General features: G+C 40.5%; 1 protein-coding gene across 1 annotated transcript; it reads left to right on the top strand.

Annotated features, from left to right (window-relative positions):
- Nucleotides 1–2,858: 2,858 nt before the first annotated feature.
- On the top strand, nt 2,859–6,566 carry LOC106092972 (glycoprotein-N-acetylgalactosamine 3-beta-galactosyltransferase 1). Its single transcript, XM_013259926.2, has 4 exons — nt 2,859–3,466; nt 5,822–5,918; nt 5,985–6,260; nt 6,324–6,566. Exons 1-4 carry the CDS (start codon nt 2,976–2,978, stop codon nt 6,564–6,566), a joined length of 1,107 nt encoding a protein of 368 aa, XP_013115380.2. The 5' UTR covers nt 2,859–2,975.
- Nucleotides 6,567–10,974: the final 4,408 nt, after the last annotated feature.

Below are 10,974 nucleotides of genomic sequence, written 5' to 3'. Positions count from 1 at the left end.
TGGGTCTTGACTTCTTGAGCCTCTAGAGGGCGCAATTCTTATCCGATTTGGCTGAAATTCCGCATGAGGTTTCTTTACGATTTTCAACAACTGTGCCAAGTATGGCGCAAATTGGTACATAACCTGATATAGCTGCCATATATAAACCGATATGGGATCTTGACTTCTTGAGCCACTAGAGGGCGCATTTCTTATCCGATTTGGCTGAAACTTTGCATGAAGTGTTTTGTTATGACTTTCAACAACTGTGCCAATTAGGGATCAAATCGGTCCATAACCTGATATAGCTGTCATATAAACCAATCTTGGGTCTTGACTTATTGAGCCTCTAGAGGGCGCAATTCTTATCCGAATTGAATGCATTTTTGCAAGAAGTATTTTATTATGATATCCAAAAACTGTGCCAGGTATGGTTCAAATCGGTTCATAACCTGATATAGCTGTCATATAAACAGATCTGGGGACTTGACTTCTTGAGCTTCTAGAGAGCGCAATTCCTATCCGATTTGTCTGAAATTTTGCATGACGTGTTTTGTTATGACTTATAACAACTGTGCCAAGAATAATTCAAATCGGTCCATAACCTGATATAGCTGTCATATAAAACGACCTTGGGTCTTGACTTCTTAAGCCTCTAGAGGACGCAATTCTTATCCGATTTGGCTCAAACTTTGCATGAAGTGTTTTGCTATGACTTCCGAAAACTGTGCTAAGTATGGTTCAGATCGGTCTTTAACCTTATATAGCTGCCATATAAACCGATCTGGGATATTGACTTCTTCAGCCTCTAGAGGGCGCAATTCTCATCCGATTTGGCTGAAATTTTGTACAACGGCTTCTCTCATGACCTTCAACATACGTGTCTAATATGGTCTGAATCGATCAATAGCTTGATATAGCTCCCATATAAACGGATCTCCCGATTTTGCTTCTTGAGCCCCTACAAGACGCAATTCTTTCCGAATGGAGTGAAATATTACACAATGACTTCTACAATGTTCAGCATTCATTTATGGTCCGAATTGGACTATAACTTGATATATCTCCAATAGCATAACAGTTCTTATTCAATATTCTTTGTTTGCCAAAAAAGAGATACCGCGCATAGAACTCGACAAATGCGATCCATGGTGGAGGGTTTATAAGATTCGGCCTGGCCGAACTTAGCACGCTTTTACTTGTTATATATAAGAAGAAGATAGGGTCGGAAATGGATTCTTCGATGTGTTGCTAACGAAATGACAACCTGAATATGCCCCCCTCCTTTGAGGGTGGGTATAAAAAAGACGAACACCAACACTGAGGCGGCAGCCCTTGCCGAAGAAGGATTCCATCCTGGTCAATCCGGCAAGTACAACCGACTGCCATGGGATTCGGTAATCGTGATAATGGTTGGTTTATATATGCAACAGAGTGTTTGTTAACCTCTTCCAACTTTGGCATCTCCCTGGTTTATTACACCCTAAGTCGATGCACGATGCCGACTATATGGTATTCATTCAAGTACGGTAAATCTTCGCGTGCTTTTTTTGTCGTTTTTATACCCACCACCGAAGGATGGGGGTATATTCATTTTGTCATTCCGTTTGCAACACATCGAAATATCCATTTCCGACCCTATAAAGTATATATATTCTTGATCAGCGTAAAAATCTAAGACGATCTAGACATGTCCGTCCGTCTGTCCGTCTGTCTGTAGAAATCACTCTACAGTCTTTTAAAATAGAGATATTGAGCTGAAATTTTGCACAGATTCTTTTTTTGTCCATAAGCAGGTTAAGTTCGAAGATGGGCTATATCGGACTATATCTTGATATAACCCTCATATAGACCGATCCGCCGATTTAGGGTCTTAGGCCCATAAAAGCCACATTTATTATCCGATTTTGTTGAAATTCGGGGCAGTGAGTTGTGTTCGGCCCTTCGACATCCTTCGTCAATTTGGCTCAGATCGGTCCAGATTTGGATATAGCTGCCATATAGACCGATCCTCCGATTTAGGGTCTTAGGCCCATAAAAGCCACATTTATTATCCGATTTCGCTGAAATTTGGGACAGTGAGTTGCCTTAGGCCCTTCGACATCCTTCGTTAATTTGGCTCAGATCGGTCCAGATTTGGATATAGCTGCCATATAGACCGATATCCAGGTTTTAGGTTTTGGGGCCATAAAAGACGCATTTATTGTCCGATGTCGCTGAAATTTGAGACAGGGAGTTTGGTTAGGCTCTTCGACGTCCTTCTTCAATTTTGCCCAGATTGGTCCAGATTTGAATATAGCTGCCATATAGACCGATCTCACGATTTAAGGTTTAGGGCCCATAAAAGAGGCATTTATTGTCCGATTTCGCCGAAATTTGGGACAGTGCTTTGTGTTAGGCTCTTCGACATGTTAATGCAACTTGGCCCAAATCGATCCAGAATTGGATATAGCTGCCATGTAGACCGATATCTCGATTTAAAGTCTTGGCCCCATAAAAGGCGCATTTAGAGTCCGATTTCACTGAAATTTGACACAGTGACTTATGTTCGGCTTTTCGACATCCGTGTCGTATATAGTTCAGATCGGTATGAGGTATATGAGTATAAGGTATCAAATTTTCACCGAATTTTGATTAAAGGTGGTTTACATATATACCCGAGGTGGTGGGTATCCAAAGTTCGGCCCGGCCGAACTTAACGCCTTTTTACTTGTTTGAGTTTAGAATTAATATATGATTCAATTACCGCTAAATGCTTTCATTGCTTGTCAATTGTTTTCAAGTTAAGTCGCCACACAGATTATTGTCTTCGACTCAGCGTTTAGTCCACATTGTACCGTTCAGCAAGAAACATGGAATTTCTTACAAAAATCGGTTTAAACCACAACAAATAAAAATAACAAACAACAAGTTTTGACATTTTAATTATAAAGCCAATTTGTGAATAGGAGGAGGTGTTCCATAAACCAGCAGAACTGCTGCTGTTACCACAAACAATGGCACCATCTCGGGCATTGATACAGCCATCAACAACAATAACAGCCCCAAAACGTTTTGTACTCAAGAACCTGTTGTGTCTGATTATTGGCTTAGTTATGGGTATACAAGTGACACTGTTTTGGTTTGAAGATGCTACCCCCATGGAGTGGAGAAAGTATTCGAGCTCAAACTTGACTAGAGCTTCTAGGGATCCATACTCCAATTATGCTGTTGAATATTTGTTTAATACTACGCGCGTACTGTGTTGGATCATAACTCAACCGGAAAATCATATGACCAGAGCCATTCATATACGGCGTACCTGGGGACAACGCTGCAACAAATTGATCTTCATCAGTACCCAGGAGGATGAAAGGTTGCCCACCATATCAATGCCCATTGAAGAGGGCCAGGAACAGGTGTGGAATAAAACAAGACTAGCCTTGAAATATATTTACGATCATCACCTAAATGATGCCGATTGGTTTCTCAAAGCTGAGGATGATACGTAAGTGCCCAGTGCTAAACACAAGAATTTACACTTAAACTTGTTTTAAACATTCGCAACAAATTCAATAATTCAAAAATTTTTATTATTGCTAATATTAAATCTGTTGTGTGCTGTGTTAATACCAGTCTTGAAAATGATGCAAAAAGATGTTGGTAACACAGATGATGACTGAATTTGGTAAAGAGTGAACTTTTCTGGGTATATGCTCTAAAATGGAGACGCCATACAGACGAAGGAAGCGCGCACGGCCCGTGAGTCTTCATGGAGGACTGTGACTTCCAAAAGGATGCCACAGCCATCACGGAAAGGGAAGATGGTGGCGGAGAAAGGTAAGGCACCGCCCTTTTACGCCGTAGTGGCAAGGAAGCACAACAGAGATGAGATGACTTATGCAGTCATCAATATCGCCAGTGCATCCGGTACGTTTCCTCCAGATCGTCGGTCTGAGGTGAGGCATTTGGTAGACGATTGGGTTATCGAACATGTATTGAACCCTCAAAGGGGTCCACCCATACGAATTATGAGCTGTGAGTACTGAGGGGACATCTTAACGCTGCGCTTTCCATCAGTGGAATGTATGGATACCGTCAAAAAGCTTGTTGGAAGTATCCACACACCCTGGGGCGGAAAGCTCGACCTTGTGAGAAAGATGGAAAGCCGGAGTGGCAAGGAAGCACAACAGAGATGTACATCCGGTACGTTTCCTCCAGATCGTCGTCAGGTGAGGCATTTGGTAGACGATCGGGTTATCGAACATGTATTGAACCCTCAAAGGGGTCCACCCATACAAATTATGAGCTGTGAGTATAGAGGGGACATCTTAACGCTGCGCTTTCCATCAGTGGAATGTATGGATACCGTCAAAAAGCTTGTTGGAAGTATCAACATTCCCTGGGGCGAAAAGCTCGCCTTGTGAGAAAGATGGAAATTCCACTTCTCACAAAGGCGACAGTCTTCTACAAGGATGTGGGCGTCGAAATCGTTACAGAACGCATGATGGAAGTGGCGTACTACGGGGCAAGGGCCGTCTTTTTATACCCTCCACCATAGGATGGGGGTATACTTAATTCGTCATTCTGTTTGTAACACCTCGAAATATGCGTCTGAGACCCCATATATACATTCTTGATCGTCATGTCATTTCAAGTCGATCTAGCCATGTCCGCCCGTCCGTCTGTCGTCCTGTCGATCTAGCCATGTCCGTCCGTCCGTCTGTCTGTCCAAAGCACGTATGTGCAAGTATGACGCAAATCGGTACATAACCTGATATAGCTGACATATAAACCGATCATGGGTCTTGACTTCTTGACCCGCTAGAGGGCGTAATTCTCATCCGATTGGAATGAAATTTTGCACGACGTGTTTCGCTATAAATTCCAACAACTGTGCCAAGTCTGGCTCAAATCGGTCCATAACGTGATATAGCTGTCATATAAACCGATCTGGAGACTTGACTTCTTGACCCGCTTGAGGGCGTAATTCTCATCCGATTGGAATGAAATTTTGCATGACGTGTTTTGTTATTACTTCCAATAACTGTGCCAAGTATGGCTCAAATCGGTCCATAACGTGATATAGCTGTCATATAAACCAATCTGGAGACATGACTTCGTGACCCGCTAGAGGGCGTAATTCTCATCCGATTGGAATGAAATTTTGCACGACATGTTTCGCTATGAATTCCAACAACTGTGACAAGTATGGCTCAAATCGGTCCATAACGTGATATAGCTGTCATATAAACCGATCTGGAGACATGACTTCTTGACCCGCTAGAGGGCGTAATTCTCATCCGATTGGAATGAAATTTTGCACGACGTGTTTCGCTATGAATTCCAACAACTGTACCAAGTATGGTTCAAATCGGTCCAGAACCTGATATAGCTGTCATATAAAGCGATCTGGGGACTTGACTTCTTGAGCCTCTAGACGGCACAATTCTTATCCAATTTGACTGAAATTTTGCATGACGTATTTTATTATGACTTTAAACAACCATTCTAAATAAGATTCAAATCGGTTTATAACCTGATATGGCTGCCATATAAACCGATCTGGGATCTTGACTTCTTGAGCCTCTAGAGGTCGCAATTGTTATCCGATTTGCCTCAAATTTTATGTTATCCGATTTGCCTCAAATTGTACGACGGATCCTCTCATGACCATCAACGTACGTGTTTATTATGGTCTGAATCGGTCTATAGCCCGATACAGCTCCTATATAAATCGATGTCTCTATTTTACTTCTTGAGCCCCCAAAGGTCTATAGTGGCATGGGGCAGATTACAAACTGCACCCTCTTTTTAACCTAATCTAACCTAGCCTGCTTTGAAATTCATTGTTCCCTTTCAGTTATGTGATAATGGAAAATCTTCGCTGGATGCTGCATTCATATTCGCCCGACATACCCATTTATTTTGGATGTAAGATAAGACGTCATGTTGAACCGGTAATTAGTAAACCCTTTATGGCAATTTCAATTTGAAATCATTATGCTTCCCCAACCTAATTTCAGGACTATATTGTGGGTGGCTCTGGCTTAGTTTTGAGCAAAAGTGCATTAAAAAAGTTCATAGATGAAGCCTATGAGAATTGTTTGGAAGCTTATGATTTATTACAAATAGATCAAGATCGAATTTTATCGAACTGCCTTAGAAACATCGATGTCATAGCTGGTGATTCTCGTGATGAACATGGGCAGGAACGATTTATACCAATGCCTCCTAGGTATGTAATACCCACTTTCAATATGTCATGGTATCCCATTGAGATTTATCATCAAGCGAATGAAGTGAGTTTGCCAGTTGATGTGTTTGAACTTGTAAATAATTATTCTCTTCCTTCTTTTGTTCAGAATGTTTCCTGCTGCTCTCCCAGAGCTGTTTCCTTTCATTACTTTACCGAGGAAGATTTTTACATATTTGATTATCTTTTATATTCCTTAAGGCCATTTGGAATATTCCAGAATTCATCTTGGGATTTGCCATCCAAATTTGGCGATGATGAGGTTCGCTTAAAGGGCTTACAAGATGCGAATATTTTGCCAACGACTTCGGCGTCTTTGACAAACGACAGTTTAAATAAAGAAACTTCTTAATAAAGATGCATGATTTGTGGATTTCGATTGAAACAAGTAAAAGCGTGCTAAGTTCGGCCGGGCCTAATCTTGGGAACCCTCCACCATGGATTCTGCTAAAATATGGAAGGTATATCTGGTAATAGACCGATTTAGACCGTACTTGGCACAGTTTTTGGAAGGCATAACAGAGCTCTACATGCAAAATTTCAGACGAAAAATGCGGCTTCCAGGGGCTCGAGAAAGGCATAACAGAACACTATGTGCAAAATTTTAGCCAAATCGGATAAAAATTGAGTCTTCCAGGGGCTCAGGTAGTCAAATCGGTAGGTCGGTTTATAAGGGAGCTATATCAGGTTATAGACCGATTCGGACCGTACTTAGCACAGTTGTTGTAAAATCATAACAGAACACAATGTGCAAAATTTTAGCCAAATCGGATAAAAATTGCGTCTTCCAGGGGCTCAGGTAGTCAAATCGGTAGGTCGGTTTATAAGGGAGCTATATCAGGTTATAGACCGATTCGGACCGTACTTAGCACAGTTGTTGCAAGTCATAACGGAACATTACATGCAAAATTTCATCTAAATTGAATGAAAATTGTGACTTCTAGGAGCTCAAAAAACCGAAGTGGGACATCGGTTTATATGAGAGGTTATCAGGTTATAGACCGATTCGGACCGTACTGTACAGTTGTTGGAAGTAATAAGAGAACACTATATGCAAAATTTCAGCCAAATCCAATGAAAATTGAGGCTTCCAAGGGCTCAAGAAGTCAAATCGGAAAATCGGTTTATATGGGAGCTATTGGGTTGCCCAAAAAGTAATTGCGGATTTTTCATATAGTCGGCGTTGACAAATTTTTTCACAGCTTGTGACTCTGTAATTGCATTCTTTCTTCTGTCAGTTATCAGCTGTTACTTTTAGCTTGCTTTAGAAAAAAAACGTGTAAAAAAAGTATATTTGATTAAAGTTCATTCTAAGTTTTATTAAAAATGCATTTACTTTTTTTTAAAAAATCCGCAATTACTTTTTGGGCAACCCAATATATCAAAATCTAAACCGATATTGCCCATTTGCCAGCCTCAACGACCTATATCAATATTAAGTATCTGTGCAAAATTTCAAGCGGCTAGCTTTACGCATTCGACCGCTATTGTGATTTCGACAGACGGACGGACGGACATGTCTAAATCGACTCAGAACGTCGAGACAATCAAGAATATATATATATATATATTATGGGGTCCCAGATCAATATTTCGAGGTGTTACAAACGGAATGACTAGATAATGCAATGGTGGTAGTTATAAAAATATGATTGGTGGCATCACAACTGCATTGGCCTGTTTTTCCTTCATCGAAAGGGCCATATTGATCTAACTACGGGCACATTCGTTAAGAAATGAATATAGGAAGGTTTTATTAAAAATTGTTGCATATTTTTAGGTGTCAATGATAAATATGCTTGTGATTACAGGGCGTATCAAGACTTTTGTTCTAATATAAAAGAATTTAAAAAGATGAACTTCAAATAGTTACTTAAACAAATATATTATCTTAGGTTGGCCTTTACAAACCATTTGATCCACTAGCAGAATTAAGAAATAATTTCTTAATCGAAATGGCATTTGCAATTTATCTAGCCTTGTCAGTCTGTCTATCGAAAGGCCGCCCACTTTAGAGCAAGTTCAGCTAGGCGCTCGAACATCTACATAGATAACTTTTATTGATTTAAGACGGCTGGGACTATAAATGTTTCTGTTTGTAACACCAATATTTCGAGGTGTTACAAACAGAATGGCTAGATTAGTATACCCCCATCCTATTGTGTTGGGTATAAAAAAAGCACCGTAGTCTATTCCTTAATACCTTTCATTTGGTACCCATATTGCCTAGGGTTAAAGGAGGTCTGAAATTCTCAAGATCCCGTAGGTCCTTCCCAGGTCAAATTTTTATTTTTTTACATATTCGTAATCTACTCGCTTATACCTTCCATTTGATACCCATATCGCCTATTTTGGGTAGCCATAGCATTCTTAGGTGCCCGAAGTCGATTCCGGAGTCTGAGTCGGAGTCGATCCAAAATTGCTCCTCAGCCCTGATAAAAATAAAAACATTTTATTTTTTTTCTAAACATTTTTTTTTTTTTAATTATAGACTCCAAAACAGATGAACCGATTTTCTTGAAATTTTCACAGATCGTGCATAATGATCCCGTGCTGAAAATAAGGTACTACATTTTCTGATATCTGAAGGGGGGGCGGACCCTCCCCCTTACCCTAATTTTCAAAAAGGCCAGATCTCGGAGTTGGGTGGAGCGATTTAAGCCAAATTTTGTGTGCTCTCTACAAAAATTTGGTATCCAAATTTCGGATGAGGTACCTGGGGGACCGCCTCACCCCCAAAACCTACAAAATATATATAAAGACCAATCACGACAATATGGAACTCAAATGAAAGGTATTTAAGATTAGAAAACGTATCTGATATCAAATTGTCGGACCAAGTGTTTGGGGGACCACCCCAACCCCCATAACACCCCTAAATCGGACATATTTACCCACCATCTCATTTTTCAAATGTATTTACGAGTAGAATACGTATTTGATATCCAAATGTGGGACCAAGTTTCTGAGGGTCCACCCCTTCCCCAAAACACTCCCCAAACATGACTTATTTACTGACCATGGCAATATGGGGCTTAAATAAAAGCTATTTGAGTGTAAAATACGAATCTGATATTCAAATGTGGGACCAAGAATTTGGGGGGCCGCCCCTCCTCAAAAACATGCCCCAAAGGTCTTTGGGAGTTAAGCACGATATCAATATTCGGGAAAAAGTTTCTATGGGGCCACCGCACACCCATAACACCACCCAAATAGGAAGTATTTGCTGACCATTGCAATATGGAGCTCAAATAAGAGGTATTTTAGAGGAGGACACGAATCTGATATATATTTTCAGGGTCGAGTCACTGAGTAGCCGCCCCATCCCCCAAACTGGTCATGTTTGCCGACTATGGGACTCAAAAGAAAGGTATTTGGATCTGATATCAACATTCGGGACCAACTGTCTAGGGGACGTCCCAACACCAAAATCGGACATCATCGGAAGTAAAGTCTTTTTTTAAGATGACATTAAACCCTCCGATCGAATTCGTGGTCTAATAAAGATCATATGGAATCCAAAGTTCGGCAAGGCCGAACTTAATCCGTCTTTATTTGTTTTTGTTGAATAATTTTTCACTACATTGTCCGGAATTGGAGTCGAGATAATTTTCTCGACTCCAACTGCGGGCAAAGTTGCTCCACTCCAATTCCGCAGCTCTGGAAAACATTTGGACTGAGGACTTCAAGAAGCAACAATAAGGTCCCATGGCAATAACCTATCAAAATCTGAGCAGCAAGATAAAAAATTGCCATACCAGTCTCTGGAATACATTTAAGGGTTAAGGCAATATTTACTTGTTCTTATTAAGGCAATATTTACTTGTTGATCATCTCATACGAAATTGGAGAGTGCAATCCTTGCTCACAGCTTTCTCATAGTCAAGTAATCCATCAATATTTCATGAACCCTTAAGTGAATTATACCATACCCACAAACCTTCTATTATACACAAATGCAAATTTTTTTGCAAAATTTGCCCATGAACATTCCGCTAAGGAACAGGGCCAAACTTCTCACATATCAATGAGTGCAGTGCGATTCAGGTTTAAGTTCAATGATAAGGGGCCTCCTTTTTATAGTCGAGTCCGAACGGCGTGCCGCAGTGCGACACCTCTTTGGACAGAAGTTTTACATGGCATAGTACCTCACAAGTGTTGCCAGCATTAGGAGGGGAAACCCACCGCTGAAATTTTTTTCTGATGGTTTCGCCAGGATTCGAACCCAGGCGGTCAGCTTCATAGGCGGACATGCTTACTTCTGCGCTACGATAGCCTCCCATTTCCATTATACACAGATAAAAATAATTTTGAAAAAAAAAATATCTTTGGTCGAAAAAACAACTACGAAAATTGTTAATTTTCCTGCAACAATTTATTTTGAATCTCAACGACCCAAAGTACAAATTTGTGGTTGAAAGGTACTCTTTGCATACCATCTTTCAGCCCGCCGCATGTGCTTTGCTTCGGGTGGTGGTGTTTTTATTTTCTTTGTTTGACTCACGCTGCTTTGTCTCGTTCGTTTTACTGCTGCTCTCGGGGTTTTCTCCATCACTCTCGCTACTATTATCCTTAAAAACAAATTTTAATAATTTTGGTGTCGCAGAGGATTGAACTCATGATCTCATGTTGGGTAGTTTTGCACGCAGAATTTTCTAAAAAAATATTTTTTTTTTCCAACTGGGGGACTAGCTCCGGGGTTTTCAAGTCATGAATGAATTTTTTCTGTGTATCCACTTAAATATTAATCTCAATTCATC

Source organism: Stomoxys calcitrans, chromosome 1 (genome assembly GCF_963082655.1).
Source record: "Stomoxys calcitrans chromosome 1, idStoCalc2.1, whole genome shotgun sequence".
NCBI classification, from domain to species: domain Eukaryota; kingdom Metazoa; phylum Arthropoda; class Insecta; order Diptera; family Muscidae; genus Stomoxys; species Stomoxys calcitrans.
The sequence above is the reverse complement of the archived record's forward strand: the minus strand, read 5'-3'. Positions and strand labels throughout refer to the sequence as shown.

What these genes read in the sequence shown, in the direction of transcription:
- LOC106092972 (XM_013259926.2), top strand. Translation starts at nt 2,976, where the DNA reads ATGGCACCATCTCGGGCATTGATACAGCCATCAACAACAATAACAGCC. An exon ending in CTCAAAGCTGAGGATGATAC is followed by an intron (nt 3,467 to 5,821) that starts GTAAGTGCCCAG and finishes GTTCCCTTTCAG; the next exon opens with TTATGTGATAATGGAAAATC. An exon ending in TAAGACGTCATGTTGAACCG is followed by an intron (nt 5,919 to 5,984) that starts GTAATTAGTAAA and finishes ACCTAATTTCAG; the next exon opens with GACTATATTGTGGGTGGCTC.